The sequence below is a fragment of the Panthera tigris genome, chromosome B4, assembly GCF_018350195.1.
Source record: "Panthera tigris isolate Pti1 chromosome B4, P.tigris_Pti1_mat1.1, whole genome shotgun sequence".
NCBI lineage: Eukaryota > Metazoa > Chordata > Mammalia > Carnivora > Felidae > Panthera > Panthera tigris.
In genome coordinates this window covers 43,836,848-43,855,620 of record NC_056666.1, presented here as the reverse complement: position 1 = coordinate 43,855,620, position 18,773 = coordinate 43,836,848, and the positions used below count along the sequence as shown (strand labels likewise).

At 40.2% G+C, this 18,773-nt stretch overlaps 1 protein-coding gene across 3 annotated transcripts in view; it reads right to left on the bottom strand.

The window, feature by feature from the left end:
• Positions 1-6,915: 6,915 nt before the first annotated feature.
• TMEM52B (transmembrane protein 52B) overlaps positions 6,916-18,773 on the bottom strand; it is a 25,957-nt gene continuing 14,099 nt past the window's right edge. For 2 of the 3 annotated variants that reach the window (XM_015542531.2, XM_042991751.1), the window contains exons 2-6: positions 15,046-15,191; positions 12,886-12,929; positions 10,279-10,317; positions 9,575-9,741; positions 6,916-8,340 (exon numbers count right to left, since the gene is read on the bottom strand). In XM_015542531.2, the coding sequence (XP_015398017.2) occupies positions 8,099-8,340; positions 9,575-9,741; positions 10,279-10,317; positions 12,886-12,929; positions 15,046-15,099 (546 nt within the window). In that variant the 5' untranslated portion in view covers positions 15,100-15,191 and the 3' untranslated portion in view covers positions 6,916-8,098. The remainder of the gene's footprint in view (positions 8,341-9,574; positions 9,742-10,278; positions 10,318-12,885; positions 12,930-15,045; positions 15,192-18,773) is intronic. The other variant, XM_042991752.1, reaches the window with a different exon arrangement.

Below are 18,773 nucleotides of genomic sequence, written 5' to 3'. Positions count from 1 at the left end.
ACTCTTTCTCTCTCTCTCATAAATAAATGAATACATAAATAAATAAGTAAGTATTCCTAAGGGAAATTATTTTCTTCCTAGAATTTTATGTAAAACTACTATTTAAGTATGAGGGTAGCACAAGACATCACTTAGACACAGAAGCTCTCCAAAAATTTACTTCTTATGTATCTGTTTTCGGAAAGCACTCCCCAAAGGAGGAAGTAAACCAAGAAGGGAAAAGACGTGGGATGTAGGAAACTGTATTTAACGTGAGAGAGATAATCTACAAGATAGTAAAAGTGCTTAATGTATAACATACGTGTTTTATATATAGGATATAAGTGTGTATTAACCCTCACAATCCTCACATAATAATATAATGTATATGTACTCATTTTATCATCATTTTACAGGTGAGGAAATTGAAGCATAGAATGATGAAGTGACTATAACCAGATTGGTCAGGGAGTAAAGAACAGAACCGGAATTTTAACCTATGAAAGCCTGATTTCAGGCTCTTAGTCATTAATAGTCTTTTTCCTGCTCCCCGATATACGCATTTAATCAAAATTATGATATAACTATATTTGGAAGATGGGGGAGGGCAACGAGAAATGTTCCAATGTGATTCGGTAGCCAAGGTAGAGCTGGTGGTGATGAAAAACAGCTATACTTTCCTCTTCCTTAACAGCAAGTCAGTGCATGATACACCAAACTGAAAATAAAAATCAAGAATAGCAACATATGCATAAGTATTTGGAGAAATGTAGGTTTCAAAAGATGAGCTACCAAGTAGGGAGTAGAAAAAGTGTGCATGGTAAGGAGGTACTGTTTCTCTTCATGAGCCTTGCAGAGCCGTTTGACTTTTTAATCTGCATGAAAGTCTACATTTGATTAAAAGGAATAAAGCTTAAATGTTAAAAATAAGAGCAAAAGCGTTTTCAGGTTGGAGTCTGAGGCCCAAAGAAGTTGAGTCCAAGGTCCAGCTCAGTCACTCACTCCCTGCAGAGTATATCACTTCTCTGCAGTTCAGCCTCCAAAGCTGATCATTAATGGAGAATTAAATGACTATGATTGCTTATCACTTTTTTGACTCCTGAGGGACTTCTGTCCCCGTTGAATTGAATTTCCATGAGCCACTTTGGTATTTATTGAGTTGCATTTATGACCCTTTTGGAAGAGGGAGAGGGCAATATTCAACTTGGCCCCCTACGGTGATTAGTATTAACATTGTGGAGTGGGGGAAAGCAGGTTCTAACTTCAGTGCAAGAAGAAAGTACAGGAGAGATCCTATATAAGGCAACTCTGACATATAAACTGGGACTCAAGAAAGGTCTAGACGCTTGGAACACTGCTAACATTTGTCAAACAAGGACAGCAATAACCAAAGGGCAACAGAAACAATTAAAAAATAAGTATCGAGAAGCTGAAATATAGAAAAGAGACATTATACTTAAATTGGCTTTCTTTCATAACTTTGTTGACAAGTAAGCTTTTATGAGAGACACGGAAGAAATATTGTCTTCGGAGTAGCTCAGTACAATAATGGTCTCCTTGTATTCCAGATCTCACCTCTTACTCATGCTCTGGTAACGGCCAAAGCATCTTCCAAGTGACATGACCTCTTTTCTCTCTTCAGAACTTTACAGTGGCTTTCATAGAATGCAGGATAAAGATCAATCTGCAAAGATCGCATGCAAAGATGCTAACCTGTCTTTCCAGATTCATTCCTATTATATCACTCTTGGAATGTTTAGCATTCTCTGTGATTCACATTCTCAGCTTTTCTCAACTCACAGACAAGAAAAAAGAATGCTTTTATACTGTGTATTTCACGTTTAAAATTCTATCATCCTTTAGAGTTCAACTCAAGTGTTACCATGTTCATGATACTCTTTCCAAACTCTTCAAATTATGAGGAATTCGGAGATGGGAAATAGTGCAATTGTAGGTTAACTAAGGTAAAGGTGCCAAGAGGGACACTGGCCAACATTATTCAGAGACAGCATGTAAAATATTTCCCATAATTGAAGTCTCAGTGTATCTTGGGCAATCCATATATCACTGTAATTGTCTTCCCAGTCAGTCTGCCAGCTCAAGGGCAAACTTCCCATCCTGGCCTCCTTATTGCCTTCCAGACAATCTGCTTACCCAAGGAAAAGAAAATAAGACTTGCCATTTTCAGACTTCGCAATTTTTCTCCTCAGCCTCCTAAATTCGTTACGTAAATCCCATTTTTGCTTTATTTCCATACTCTCGTATACAAGTTTACCCTTAATGTATAAGCTAATCAGACCCTCTAATAAAGGTCTTAGAGACCATACCTATAAGGCCAACTCAATAAGGTTCAATACTGTACTTCATGGTCTAGATGTGGACTGGAAGCAGGTGAAAGGTGGTAGAATTGCCACCTCAAAATATGTCTCTTTGGCATAAGGATTGTCCTAAGCCGGTTGCTTTTAAGAGACAGCAGACACAGTATAACTCTGAAAACTGAGTAAAAGTTTTGTAAGAGACATTTTCATGTATAAGGTAAACATACAGGTGTACCGGTGTTTTTCCCTTTCCGTATCAGGAAGAGGCAGATGACTAAATCTTGAGAGATTCTCATCAGTGGAGAAGACAGTGACATAAATCTGCTTAACAACCATACTTTTGTTTAACTGGGCTTTTCCTGGTGACTTCTCATACCCCCCCCCCCCACCACCCAGTCTTCTTTTGTCTTTAGCTGGAGATGATATTTAAGGTGGTGGTTGGGCCATTTCAGGGAGTTACTCAATCTTCCTGGGTCTCTTTCATGTATACAGGAGGTATACATGTTATTAGGTTTCTACCTTTGCCTTCGTTAATTTCTCTTTTTAATACTGAGGTGTCTCAGCCAAGAACCTAGAAAGGTGAAGGGACAATTGTTTGTCCTCTCCTACACAGTCATCCTGTACTGTTTTATTTGCCTCCAAACCACAGATAAAACTAGTCATCGTTGCCCAGTCAATCTTTCTCCGACCCATCTTCCCCCAGGAAGGAGAGCCTGTATGGTCCTTGTGTCCTTGTGCAAATCAATATACGTCCGCCTTTCAGGTCTCCCTCTTGGATTAAGAGCTTTGCGCTGTTGGAGTCAACTCCTCCTCCCACTATGTAGGGACAGACACCTCCTTTCAGATACTGATATCCCACTAGACACTGTCCCTTGTATAAGTTTCAGCTGGGGCAAGTGAAAAGCGATGGAAAAAGTTGGGGAGGGGAGGGGTTGCGGAGTGTAATCACTCCAAGAAACCTAAAGTAAGCTGTAGCGGACGGACAGTTGCAGCTTTATTGCAGGGTGCAGAAGGTTTATAAATCTTGTGTCATTTGGGCTAAAAAGGGGGTGGGAGAGAATCTCTACTGTTTGAAGTCAGAAGGACGATCTAGAGAAAGACCGAAAGAACCTGGAATTCTGCTGACAAGAAGATAAAACTATAGTCCCTTTCATCACCACCCCCAGTGTTCCTTTTCAGACTCTGACCACCTTTCACTGGGATTTTTATAATACGTTCCTGGCTGAAATGAAGACCTGACTTGCTTACGTTTCAGCTAAGACCTCAAACTTTCACTGAGATATGTTTCTAAATGTTGATCACATTATGGAACTCTCCTGCTAATAAAACATTAAGTAACCCTCATTGTCTTCAAGTTCAGTATCTGAATTACTTAGTGTAAGCCTTAACCCTGTGACATTTTTCTTCAAACCTAGGCCCTCCTCATTTTAAAATGTATGATTCATATTCAAGTATTACAATGAAGGAAAGAAACCAGTAAAAAGTAAGACCAAGAAAGAGGAAGAAGAAGGAAGACGGTACGAAGGGGGAGTTAATTATCTCAATTATACCCATATACAGTAGACCCTTGAACAGTGTGGGGGGTGGGGGAGGGGTTAGCGGAGCTGACCCCCACGCAGTCAAAAATCCACACATAACTTTTCATTTGCCCGAAATGTAATTACTGATAGCCTACTATTGACTGGAAGCCTTATCAGTAACATAAACAGTTGATTAACACATATTTCCCATGCTACATATATATATTATATATATGCTATATATGTTATATATATATACTTTATTTCTACAATAAAGCACGCTAGAGAAAAAAATGTTATTGAGGAAATCATAAGGAAGCAAAATACATTCATTGTATTGTATTGTATTGTATTGTATTGTATTGTATTGTATTGAAACAAATCCGTGTATAAGTGGATCCACACAACTCCAGTTGGGGTTTAAGGGTCAACCATATATTATTAACTTTAAACATAGCAGAGAGAATTTTATTTAAGTAAAAAACTGAGTTTATTTGGGTACAGAGGAGGAATTGCAGTTCAGAACAGGAAGCTATGGTGAATCACAGGTAAATCCAAAGAGACAAAAGGAAGGTCAGCTTTTATTAGATTTTAGGAGGAGACTGGGAATGGTTGTTGGAACAAAAGTTTATTGGGAGGATAAGAGTTTGAGGTTGTAGCAGTTTCTCATCTGCAAGCGATGGTTAGTGGGTTTTTGTTTGTTTGTTTGTTTCTTGCAGGGGTAGGCAGGGGTCTCCCTTCTTTTTCTAAAAATCAGGAGCTATAATGTCCTATTTGTTAAAATAATCCTCATCTTCCTTTTTCCTGCTGGTTATGTAGGCTACAATGAGGGGTACACGCAGGAGAGCTCCCCTTCCAAGACTTCCCGATTCCATTTGGAATTATTTCCACAATATAAATAGACATTTTAACTGGATGGGTTCTGAACTTTTATCTTCCTATTCAGACCCCTCTGTCCCAGATAGGCATATCCAAAAATCTCTGCCGTTTACAGTGGATTATCTTACAAATACTGCAAATTATAAAGGCCTCATATGGAATTTCTTTTTCTCTTCTTGTTTTACAAATTAAGACTTTCTTCAGTCAATCTCAAGGAAAACTTTTGATTTTTCTCATTGGCACATCTGTGCTTTTTTGCTGCTTTAGTGAAGTAGGCATTGCCTTAGATTAACTTGGGATATATTTTGTCAATAAAATGCCTCTTCCCCATTTTAGAAATCACTAACTTGAGTTTTCCCCTAAACCTGGTTTTGCCCAATCTTTCCCATCCTAATAAACAGCTACACCTTCCATGTATTGGCTCAGGTCAATGATCTAGGAATTATTTTTCACTCTTTTCCCTTACTACATTTCCCTATTCAATCCATCAGCAAGTATTGATGATCTTATCTCCAACATGTCTTTCAAATCCCTACGTTTATCTCTATTTCCACCTCCAACATCACCATGTTAGTCCACAGTCATGGACTATCCACAATCACAATCCCTAGCCACAGTCACATCTTGTCTACTCTTCTTCAATACCTCCCATCTAGTCTTCACGCTTTCATACTTGTCCTCCTCCAGTCCATTCTCCTATAGCATCAAGAGTCATTGTCTTAAAATTCAAATTGCATCAAGTGACTCACTGTTTAAAATTTTCAATGGTTTCTCAATGCATGTAAAATACAGTCTAGACTCCTTGCCCCCAAGACTCCTTTTCCCTCTCAGACTCCGTTTTCTGCTTACTATAATCAGTTACTCTTTTTTCAGTTCCTCACACGTATCAAACTTTTCACCATCTTTGAAAATGTTCTTCCCTCATTCTGCCTTTTCATGCAGGTTCTCTGCACTATTCGTGCTTGCTACCATTGTATTTTTGACTTTTTCTTAAGCTCTGTGAGCTTAAGTCAAGTCAGAGTCAAGGTCAGATTCAAGCTTCAGTCAAGGGAGGGGAAGGTGGGTGATGGGCATTGAGGAGGTCACCTGTTGGGATGAGCACTGGGTGTTGTATGGAAACCAATTTGACAACAAATTTCACATTAAAAAAATAAAAATAAAGAAATAAAATAAAGAAACTCTAGAAGAAACGGTAGATGACTCAAGTGGTGTTGGAGACCGTGACCTTATCATGACCTCTCTCACTAGTGTTGAGTTTTCTGCAGCACTGCTCGGCAGTGTGGGCTTTGGGAAGAAATCCGCTCCCTTCCTTGAACCAATGTTTAAAGTTTGAAGGATAGGTGCGAGAAAAGTAAGAAGGGGTTTAAACAAAACTGAGAATCAGTGATTACACTGATCAACAGGTAGATTGAGTAGAGAAGGAAGTAGAGCCAAGCGGGTGTTAATATTCTGACAAAATGGGAGGGTTACAGGAATGGAAGATTCCGCCTGTCTGAGGAGAGGGGAGAGGGGAGAGGGAGAGGGAAGAGGGAGAGGGGAGAGGTAGGGCTGAGAGATCTCTTTAGAATAAGATACTTATAGGCAGGATTTCTGCCAAGATTTTTTTCTACCGGATGAGATTTTAATTTCTTCAAGACTGGTATCTTGAAGGACGAAGGAGCCTAGAATATTTTATGGAATGTGTGATAATGAAGTGATGCCTTTGGCAGTAGCAAAACAAGGCCACCTCAGGGTCTATTAACAATTCATGCATTTTAACAATTTCCAGAGGCAATGTGATAAATGACTCAGGATAAATTCAGATCTCCAGCAGGTTATACTCAATTAGAACAGTTTTCCCCTTGGGCTGAGTGAACATTCCAAGGGTGTATTTAATGAGGTGCTATCCTAATCAGCTCTTCCCTGGTTATGACTTCCCCCCAGTGATGAAACTAATTGCCAAATAAATGAGTTTTCTCAAACATCCCTTCCCTCTACACAGACTATTTTAAAAGGAATCACATATCATTGGTCGTTAACCTCAATCGACAGATATTTATTGACGAATAAGTGACTTCCAGCGTGACTTAGCGGTAACCTAACAAGCTGGGTGGCCAAAGAAGAAACGAGAGCACAATTCTCAGAATCATAGTAGCCAGGTGAAAATTAGATGTCAATATTAAGAGCGACAAATCCATGTACATAATACTTTACAAATCTTGTCATTTGTATCTAGCTTATTTGAGCCTCGCAACAATCCTTGGAGGTGTTATTATCCCCTATTTTACAGATGGGGAAACTCCTTTAAAGATTTTCAATGATCTATCTAAGGTCACTGGCAAGTAATTTTTCCCCAATACACTTTACTTTCTCAGCTGTCCAGTAACAATACGTCATATCCCCAATTGTCCAGTAGTATTTCAGGCGGACAGCTTAGCACGACACGGCAGGATGCCATCCGGGCTGAGTTCAGTTAGTTACTCCAAGAACTGGAGAGGGGTGCAGATCGGCTCAAATAGGAGACGACATTTTCTACCATGGCCACGAGGTGGCAGTGAAGGCCACTCCTAGAGACTAGTGTGGGTCACTACAGATAACCTGGCTTTAAGGGGTCGGCCAGAAAGAGAAAAGAAGCCAAACAATGCCATTCTTTGAGAAAAGACTGCGTGTGTCTGTGCAGGCGTGCACGCGCGCGCGCGTGCGTGCATGTGTTTGCAAGGCAGAAACACTGAGAAATTAATAGAAAGTGTTACTGCACTCCATGAAGTTTCTCATATTGCTAGAGAGTAGGACCAGGGTGAAGGAAAGACCTTGATATTCGGCACTTGGGTACCGTATGTACTCTGTTCCCTTAGCCCGTGTCTGCAATCCTACCCCTGGATCCTGAATGTCCACTTAGGTATTACGATTACCTGGGTCCACTTAGGTATTAGGTATTATGATGCCAAGAGTGTCACTGGCATTCAGTAGAAAAGTGAATGTTCTCTCAAGAGGAAGAATTCACGGCTTCAGTGCATTCATGTCTATGGCTGTGCCTACACTCTTGTCTTTCTCCTCAAATGTACCACAATCTACAGCTGGCAGAAAGAAACACCACCTGCAGTATCCCATAGGCAAAGGAACTCAATAGCTATAGGCATTCAAGGTACTTTTGATGCTTTCTTGGTTCAGGAGTAGTCAGCATTGCTAGAGGTTAGTTGCAAATTCTGGCCACTGGATAAAGAATTAGAGTTCCCAGTTAGAGCATTCCGTGTTAGAAAATACATGTGGCTGGAAACGAAGAGTGGGAAGCCATCCTTTCCACTGAATAGTGTATAGTTGTCATCCTAAATCTTCCAAAAGTTAGGGGGAAAAATGTCCCATTTGTCTGTCTGTGGCTATGCTGGGGATCCCCCCACCCCATTTATAAAATCAGAATTCCCATCAGTTGGAAGAGGGTCCTGCTCGAGGAGACTCATCCACTGGAGACAGCTGCTTTTCTTCTGGCACTGGGGGTAGGTCAGGTGTTTTTGGCCAACACCTTGCAACGGTGAAGCGACTCATGTGAAGAGCTTCTTCATACCCTGGGAGGGTGTCCAAAGAGGGAGGCAGTTGGCCCAGGGGGCTGTGGGAGTGAGCCACAGCCAGGATTCTTCGAGCTGCAGGGCCAAATACCGACTGCAAGGCTAGTGAGAAAAGAAGGAATAGAGCTAAAGAAAATGCGGCATCCTCAGAAATCAGGGACTTACAACACACTTAATTTCCCTTCGTTTTTAGCAAGTGTCCAAACTCATTGTCACTCTCGGCCACAGATGTTATGAAAATCCCGCGAGGGCTGTTTAGAAACCAACTTCACTCTGCTAGGAGAGCCTGTCTTCTCTGGGGTCCTCGGCTCATCTAAATTGTGTTCCCATATCTCACAGCCCCGTCTTTTCCCTTTTATAGACTTTACACCAATGCACTGATAATGCAGACTCCTTAGAAATATTTATTTCTGTCTTATTTCTCTCTTCTCTAAAATGACCATAAGAAAAGCAGGAAAGGTGAACAGCAAACATATTTTTTTTTTCAAAATAAATATCACAATGTTGGGCCACCGGCTCTTATATAAATATAATATAAAGAAGAGAACCGAAGGAGATAAAGGAAAGTGTTTTATGATCCTCAAGGGAATGGTAAGCTACTCCTTAAGTATATCCATAGATACGCTACAGAACAAAGGGTTGAAAGTACGCGTGGCTAATTTCTCCAGAGAGATAAAATAATATATATTAGTAATAGAAGATACAAGTTCTCACAAAATCCAAGACATTTTTGAAAAAAGGGATACACTCATGGTTTAAAATTGCTTCATCAAAATAAGTTTATAGACTGGGTAACTCTTCCTATGAAACATTCCCAATGTTTTCTCCAACGTTCTACTTCTTCACTCTATCATGAGTCCGACTACTACTGGAGAAGACAGCATCAGCATGAGCCCAGGTCACCACACCATCAGGCTCCCTGAAATTAGAATGACCCTGAATTCTAGAATCTTCAGTACTCTTCAGGGGTGCCTGAGTGGCTCAGCCGGCTAAGCATCTGACTTTGGCTCAGGTCAGGGTCTCATGGCTCAAGTTATGATCTTGCAGTTTGTGAGTTGGAGCCCTACGTCAGGCTCTGTGCTGACAGTGCGGAGCCTGTTTCGTACTCTCTCTCTCTTTTTCTCTCTCTCTCTCTCTGCCCCTCCCTGGCTCATGCTCTCTCTGTCTCTCGAATATATATATATATATATATATATATATATATATATATATTTTTTTTTTTTTTTATTTCAAACAGTTTCTAAAAAATACGATTCAGTCCTTGTTTCTATATCCGTTGCTCTGTCCTGATGGTTCTTTTAATCCCCGTCCAGTGTTATAATGTCACAGTACTCACAAGTGATAGTGCTCTGGAGAGTGCTGTCATGATCAAAAGCGAGGACTGTCACTTCATAGGGAGGCCGGCCCTCCTCTTCCCCATTTTGCTGGCGACTCAGACAGCAGCGGAGGCACACAGAAGTCAGGCCACACAGAAGCAGCAGCCCGCCAATGACCACCAGCAACCTGCAAGATGACCACGGGGCAGTGACCGCCCTGGGGTCTGGTGTGTTTCCCAGCCCCGGCAATAATCAGCCTTCAGTGTCTGCACTCTGACTTTGTTTGAATATTTTATGGAATGACCATAATACTTCTTTATACACATATACTTATTCGTCAGCAAGACTGAATCGGTTCATTAAAACAATAAGAGATTTAATGCGGTGTGGAGGGTCTGTTTCTACCATAGAAAGTATTCTCCTTCCTGTAGAAATTTCTGGAGCTAACGCTGAGAAAATACACAATAACCTTTCGATGTTGGCGGAGGAGAAGGTATTGAAATAGGAAATCCTGGCATATTGTCACATAGTTAACAATGAGGTAAAGAAACTTGACTTCGTGGGATGCAAGGTTAAGTACACTGGGTGTCTCATACATTTTTTTTTTTTCCCTGCCATCAGTATATTTAAAAACTAAAAAATAAATAGATAAAAAAAACAAATGCCCTTGAGAAAAAGAAAGTTCCTTTGAGATGTCTTTCTGGGTATTAGAGTTGAAACTTACCATATATACCAGAGATGTACCCAATCTGTGGTCAGGCAACTATGGAGAAAGAATAAAGGTGTTTGGAGTTTTTTTTTTTTTTTTCTGTAATAAAAATATAGTCAATGCCTATTGTAGTTCCAGAATCAGAAATATGAGTTACAATGCGATAATGCTACCTTGTTATAATAAAAGCATCACAACATATGTGTGTGTGTGTGTGTGTGTGTGTGTGTATACTTTTTTTTTAAGTTTGTGTTTTAATTCCAGTTAGTTAACATACAAGTTATAGTGACTTCAGTATAACCAGCGGAACATATTACAAAATGGGACGCCTTAAGAAGCATTTTATACTACAGATGTCATGGTGTAAATATTTTTGTAAAGCACTATAAGACCGACTAGAGTAGTGATTATGAAAACAGCGTTTATAGAAAGGGTAGTCGTGACCACTGTAAACTGTTACGAGGACAATTATCAGGGAAGAGCCTGGAATGTAAGTTTACCAAGTTTGAAAATGGATATGAAAGTTGATGTTTGGATACATTAGCGATCAGTAAAATTTAAACAGAAAGAAAATTTTAGTTATAAGACGAAAGCAATGCAGTGAAGTTTGTAATTTACATGCTGTCAATTGTCGCAAGGGCCACCAGAAAAACTCTCACCATAAAAGAAAAAAACCTGAACTTTCACATCCACGATCAAAACTGATATGCACACCCACTGAAGCCAAACGGGAAGGGACAAAACTGTCAAGCCCAACTTCGCTGTGTCGGAAGTTAATTAAATTAACTGAAGTAATAATGGCAATTATAAATTTTCTCTCTAGGGATGAAAAATATATGGATTGCGGGAGAGAAGGAATTGTGGGATAAGCTCAGGAGTACAAAGGGGAAAGAGAGGAACTATTTATCTTTGAAGAGGAACAATTTTTTTTTTTGAAGATAAATTTAATTATACTTTCTGATACACTGAGCTATTGAAACCCGTTGAAATTCACTTCAACCTCCTCTTTTCGGTTGTACATTTGTAACATATAGTTTGCTTTTTCAGTAAATAGTGTCTCCTGTAGGTTTTCTCACATTCCCCATTTATTTAAAGCCTCTTCTTGCTCTACAGTGTTACAATTCTCACTCTGTTAAAAATTATTCTGCCATGTGGTATTATATATATATATATATATATATATATATATATATATACATACATACAGTGGAGTATTACTCGGCAATCAAAAAGAATGAAATCTTGCCATTCACAACTATGTGGATGGAATTAGAGGGTATAATGCTAAGCGAAAGTAGTCAGTCAGAGAAAGACAAATATTGTATAACTTCACTCTTATGAGGACTTCAAGAGACAAAACAGATGAACATAAGGGAAGCAAAAATCATATAAAAACAGGGAGGGGGGCAAAACATAAGAGACTCTTAAATATGGAGAACAAACAGAGGGTTACTGGAGGGGTGGTGGGAGGGGGGGATGGGCTCAATGGGTAAAGGGCATTAAGGAATCTACTCCTGAAATCGTTGTTGCACTCTGTGCTAACTAACTTGGATGCAAATTTAAAAAATAAATTAAATAAAAATGGAAAAAATAATAATAAAGAACATAACAGCTAAATACAAAAATGGACTCTTCCCATATTGGTAGGTGTCTAAAACCTCAGACAGTGTGACAAGCAGTCAAGGCCACCACCATTTCCCCTGGGTTTAACAGACTTAGCTATTGAGAAACCCTTCCCATGTCTAAATATGTGTTTTCCTTCACTCTGAGCAACTGTTTTGTTCCAACTGGCCCTGCTTTTTTTTTTTTAAGTAATTTACCTCCAAGTGAAATGAATCTCTTCCCCTTGTGTGTCCTCTGTGTCTATGTAAGACCTAATCGTGATAGGTTTAGATTAAGGGATAATGACCTCAAAGTCATAGCTAAAGGACATGTGCATTAAATAGTGATATGCCCCGGGGCGCCTGGGTGGCTCAGTCGGTTGAGCATCCGACTGAGCCTCAGGTCATGATCTCACGGTTCGTGAGTTCAGGGCCCGCATCGGGCTCTGGGCTGACAGCTCAGAGCCTGGAGCCTGCTTTGGATTCTGTGTCTCCCTCTCTCTCTGCCCCCCTGCCCCACACACACTCTGTCTCTCTCTGCCTCTCAAAAATAAAGAAAACTAATAAAAAAAAAAAATCTAGAAAAAAAAATAGTGATATGCCCTAAAATACGGAAAATGCTTTTCATACCTCAGGTGGTGATGCTACTTTGGAATTACCCAAACTTATCTGCCCAGGATGAGATTTTTGAACCTAGTCTGTCTTGATGAGTCACGAAGAAGCATGAGCGAGAAAACCTTTTGCAAATCTCTGTGACTATATAAACGGAGGTTAATTCCGATGTTTTAAGGGGAAGATTGGCCATGGGGGGAAAAATGCTGTCAGTGATTTTAAGTACGTAGGATGACACCGTGGTGAGTGTCTTTATTTTTGGATAACCCTGTCTGTGATTAGTGGGCTGATGGTCGTGTAAGTAAAGATAAAGGGAAGTCACAGATATCTGATGACCCTTTGACCCTGTTTTGGGTACTAATGTTTTTGTCTGTTTCTCCTGCTTCCCAGTCGGGTCTCAGATACTTACTGTTCAGGACTCACACAGTTCTCCTCACATCTTGCCCGAGGAAGCTGTAGGAAGGGAAATAGTCTCAGACAGGGAAATGTCTCATTGCTCTGCTCAGCAGCCTATCGACTGTTCCTCATGACTCTGCGTTGTTAGACTGCATGGAGACAGCCGGGAAAATATGAGGACGAGGTCAGAGGGTCAGGCAGGTTGAGGATTGTTGGTTTTCATTGCTCCCATGCCCGCTGATTATTATATTTGAAATGGGAGAACCTGGAGGAACAAATATCTTGGCTTTGGGGGGGAGGTTATGGTTTTGTTTTGTTTTTTGGAGGTGGGTGAGCATTACACCTTAGGCAGCATTTAAATCAATTTGTTTGTCCTAGAAATTTCCTGATCTGTCCCTCAGGATATTGTTATTGTCTTCCTAATTCTCTCCCAGTTACAAATTGCATTCTAGACCACTCCTCTTTTTTATTCCCTTAGTGCATCAGTAACACACTATATGAAAAAAGAGAAGGGGACAAAGGAAGGGAACAATTTTATTTATTCAGTGGCTACGATACGCCAGTCAGCTAAGAATTTTCACTATGTCTTAACATTTCATTGCAATAATCATGTAGGTGGGTATACTTAACCTTATTTTGAAAGATTAAGTGATGGAGGCAAAGGAATTTAAGTTAACATGACCAACTGTGTGTTCCCACTGAGGTAGCCAGAATTCAGATCAGCCTTTATCCTATACATGCGTTGAATGAATTAATAGAACAAGGGATAAATCTGCTCTAACGACTCCTCGGTATTGCTAGCAAGTCCCTTCTGCTAATAATAATGAAAGCTTCTACTCCTTTTTTACCTTGTATTTCAGTTGACTTTCTCCCCAAATAGAGAAACTTGCATTCAGAGACTGTGTCTCTCTTCCAGTAACTTGAATGACTTAATATTTCCAGGAAATCAACAACAAAAACCACAAAGGCCCTCAACAGGGAACAGAGAGTTGTGCTCATTGCGAGTTTATGGAAACGAGAGGGGACACACACTATCACGATACATCAGGCAAAAAGGGTTTGTAAAAGGACTAACCAGGTGTCTTCTGCAGACAACATTTGAGAATCTCTCTCTCTCTCTTTTTTTTTATTTTAAAAGGGTTGGTCACAAAGTGTATTTTCTCAGCCCAGCCCTGGTTCTGTGTTTCTTTTTCCTGACTAAAGGTAAGAAAAGCTTAATGTGCCAAACAGCTAAAATACTTCGTTTGGGTATTATTGCAAGAAGGAGAAGGAGGAGAAGGAGAAGGAAGAGGAGGAGGAAGAGGAGGAGGAGGAAAAGGAGGAGGAGAAGGAGGAGAAGGAGAAGAAGGAGGAGGAGGAGAAGGAGAAGGGGAAGAGGAAGAAGAAGGAGGAGGAGAAGGAGAAGAAGAAAGAAGGGGAAAGAAGAAGAGGAAAGAAAAAGAAGAGAAAAAAAGAAGAGGCAAGAAGGAAAGGGAAAAGCAAGGAAATGAAGAGGAAGCAAAAGGAAAATACAAGAAGAAAGAAATGGATTTGCAGACATTATTTTAACGAGGACATAGAAATCAAAACAGACAGTCCATCCCTTGCTAGCTATGCAAACTTCCCCTTGACAGTTGTCCAGGATCATCAGTCTAATGACCCTTTTCTCAGCTAATGAGTTACTTAGGGCCTTCTGATTTTTAGTGGCGAGAAATAAAAAGTCCAAAGTATTTCAAAAGAATTTTTCCTCTGTTAACTTATTTCTGATCCGGAGGCACCTAGGCTGTTAGAACTGTACCAGTGCTGATGTGGAAACTCCATTCAGGGAAACTGTGTCATTCTTTTTGATAATACATTTGGGATTTTGAGGGACAGGTGATACGATGCTAAAAGAAATATTGATAAGTGGCCCTTCCGAATTACCATAGCTACCCTGCATGTATCTCCGGTTGCCCTAATTTCTGCCACCCCCCCCTCCCCATTTCACTGATGTCATTAGCCACTCATGGACCGCGAAACACTATAACACTAAGGAAACATTCCAGTCATTCTTTCCCCACGACCCCTTTGGTCCAATATGTGTCTTTCCTCTCATCCATTTCCCCCAAGGGTCTTCTGAGAGTCGATTTATCTGAGAAACAAACAAACAAACAAACAAACAAACAAAGGTTTGCTTTTGTGTTTTCACACTCACCTGGATGAAATACACCAGGGCAGAGGCTGTCACGGCCTGGGCTTGCATCACCATGGGGGCTGAACCGCTTCTCCAGGATCACGGACTGGGTGTCTGTTGCCTCCTTTCCATGCTCTGTGCTAGGTCAGACTTCTGGACCTAGAGGACTTAAGGAGACAAACTTTTCTCAGCAGTAAATCAGTTTTCTTCTTCTCGCGTGCGCGCTCTTTCTCACTCTCTTTTGTTCTGTCCTCTTATTCCTTTGGGCTTTTATTTTCTGTGGTCTTTCTCTCCCCTTTCATCCTGGCTTCTTTCTCTATTTCTACTCTGTTTTTATGTTATCCACATTCGCTTCCCCCTGCCTTCCTTCCTTCCCTATTAGTAATCCTTTCTGTAGGTCTTTAACTTTCTCCCACTGTCCCCAAAAAGAAGACATTCAAGGAGGACACATCAGTCCTCAGAATTACGTATTTCTCTAGGCAGTGGTGAGAAACTTAACTTTAGGAGGCTCAAAGGCAGATTGCTGGTGATCAAATAAGTTCTCGTCTCCATCAGAAAAAGAGTAATATTCTTGGTCCTTCACCAGCACATTTCAGGGCGACTGTTGAATAATTGCCAACCTCCATTCACTCCCCTTCTCCATGTGATTAGCCCTCCTCTCCTGCTCTCTGAAACCCTCCCCTTTACTATGTTGATAATCAACTCTCCTGGTTCTGGGTCATTTATTCTTAACCATTGCAGTAGGACTGAGAGGTTGACAAATGGACTGGAAAACTCTCCCATCTTTGAGGAAAGCAGGTTTGGAGATTAGAATGTTTGGGTGGTGACCACGAAATTCCCCTCTACCCTGACTTCAGTTCTCATTGAAACAGATAAGTCAGACAGACACATACAAAAAATGTTTTAGCTAGGTTCCAAGATCTATAGGTCTTTAGGTTTCTGTCTGTCTCTCTCTCTCTCTCTCTCTCTCTCTCTTAAATAAAATCTAAAGTCAGAATAAAAATAAGCACACATCGGGGCGTCTGGGTGGCTCAGTCGGTTAAGCATCTGACTTCAGCTCAGGTAATGATCTCGCAGTTTGTGAGTTCAAGCCCTGCGTCGGACTCTGTGCTGTCAGCTCGAGGCCTGGAGCCTGTTTCAGATTCTGTGTCTCCTTCTCTCTCTCTGCCCCTCCACTGCTCACGCTCTATGTCTCTCTCTCTCTCAAAAACAAATAAACATAAAAAATTTAAAAATGAGCAAACATGGCAAGGGAATAGTTGTAAAGAAACATATCTATAGGAACAAATGAATGCTGTATAAGTGATTTATACTTAAGTCAGAAATCATTTACTTCATAAAGTATTTCAAAAAAACTTCAATATGCAAAGTATTTCATAAGAAAATTAGACATTAGTTTACACACATATATCTGTCCCATAAGAATTGAATAAAACCACCTTTTAGATCATATCTAATTTTACTGAGTGATTGTTGAGGGCAACTGTGGGGTGGGATTGATTCAAAGAGTCCCCACACAGCATTAAATGAGCATGGAGAACATAACTTTTTTTTTCCTCTTTCTCTCTTAGCTAAGGAAATCAAATAGTGACAGAAAAGCCTGGTGATTAGATAACATTAAGTTCCAAAACTAAATGATCATTGCTTTATTTTCTAAAAAGTAAGGAAGATGGAGCTAAGATGAAGAGTATTTTTCAAATCTCAGCAGAAAACTTGGCAAGGTGGGAAGTATTTCATAGGACCGGGAGACCAGAAAATCCCTGGCTCTCTACTAAATTATTATGTCGTTTCTCCAAGCCTTAATTTTCCCTTTTACAAAACAGGAGAGGAATGCTCACTTGACTTGTTGTTTCATAGAGAAAATACCACCAAAGACATGAAGGATTTTTATTAGAATATTTCTATTTCTATTTAGAGTGTCCTGCACATGATAACATCACTAATCTTTCCCTTCTCTCTCTCTTGTCAGAGATGCAATAGAGTATCATGGCTAAGAGCCTAGCTAGGTTATCTGGTATTAAATACCTGCTGTCTCACTTAATAGCTGTGTGATCTTGGGCAAGTTATTATATCCCTGTTGGGTCAGCTTCATTCTATCCAAAGTGGGGTAATAGTAATAATGTTACTTCATAGACTTACAGAGATTCAATAAGGTAATGTGTGTGAAATGCACATAATTGTCCTGATGTAACGAGTATTTTAGAAGTGTTAACTAGGATTCTCTTGATTTCCATTCAGTTTTACCAGTGACCTTCACCTTCAGTATGCTGAATAACTGATGTCCTGTCAGTATATTATTACCATGGCCATGTTTTAGCTTTCCTGGTATTCCAATTTTGAATATTTCCCCTTGTTGTTCTGGCCATCTCTTCCCCAATCATCCCAGCCAAACCTGAGTGAACAGGTTTGCCCATTACCATGATCTTTGCCCCCACTGCACTTTCCTGCATGTGATTGCCATCACCTTTTTGCCCTCCAGCTTTCTAACAGGTTTGAACAAAACACGATTCTTTTAATGACCTCCTTGTTAATATTCTTTCTTAGAATAACTACTGCATTTTTTTTTTTTCTCACTGGATTATTCTTCAGAGAAGTAGAACTTCTTGTTTATCCTAATGAGAGTGATTATGCCTTGTGGCAATTTTAACCCCCAGTTCTGTCCCTGTCAAAACCTCTACATCCCGAATGTTGAGAGAGGAGAGAGGATCCATGTAGGAAGACGAAACAGGGTACAGACTGGAAGGGAAGGTGGCTGAGATGGAGGGGAACGACCTCATTTCAATCCTACACAATTTTGTAGTTCTATTAAGTTTGTGAATCATTAGCTTTTGACCAGGTTGTTAAAGACTTGGAGTGGAACCAATGGAGGGTACATGTACATAGAGGTCTTTCACTTATGCCTAAGGAAATTGTTATACAAAACTTGTAACAAGTGGAGCTAAAAAATTGCTTGTTTCTGGCCCCTTTGATTATTCTCCTTTTGACCTTGCCTATGTCAGATGACCAACCATGAATTCCCTTCCTTTCTGTGCCTCAGTGAAATAGAGTCCAGGACTATCTTTACTGTGAGTCACCAAGCACGAGTTATAAAGTGTTGAGCAGTGAGTTGGGCCGCACCCATAGCTTCAAAAATAGATAATAAAGCAGAAGACATCAGTTTCATCTTGCAATGACTCCACCAGGAAGTGCTCTATCTTATGAATCAAGATTGCAATGTAAGCATTGAGTGACAACCTCAGAGGCATTGACACTCAGGATTCGATTTAAGGAAATTAAACAAAATAGAAGGGATTAAGTTTATCAAAGTATTATTAGTTTTATATACCATAAAACACATTACCACAAATTTTATGAGCACACTATATATATATATATATATATATATATCACAGTGCCTGTGGATCAGAAGTATGAGCACAGATTGGTTGGGTCTTCTACTTAGGGTCTCACAGGCTGAGGTCAAGATGTCTTCTGGGTTGTATTCTCATCAGAATCAACTGGGGAAGGATATGCTTCCAAGCTATCTCAGGCGGGAATTCATTTCTTTGTTTTTTAATGTTTCATGTATTTGTTTTGAAAAGGGGAGAGAGAAAGAATGGGAGGGGCAGAGAGAGAAGGAGAGAGAGAGAATCCCAGGCAGGCTCCTTGCTGCCAGTACAGAGGGCGCTGAGCTCGATGTGGGGCTCAAACTCACAAACTGAGATCCTGACCTGAGCCAAAATCAAGAGTCAGATGCTTAACTGACTGAG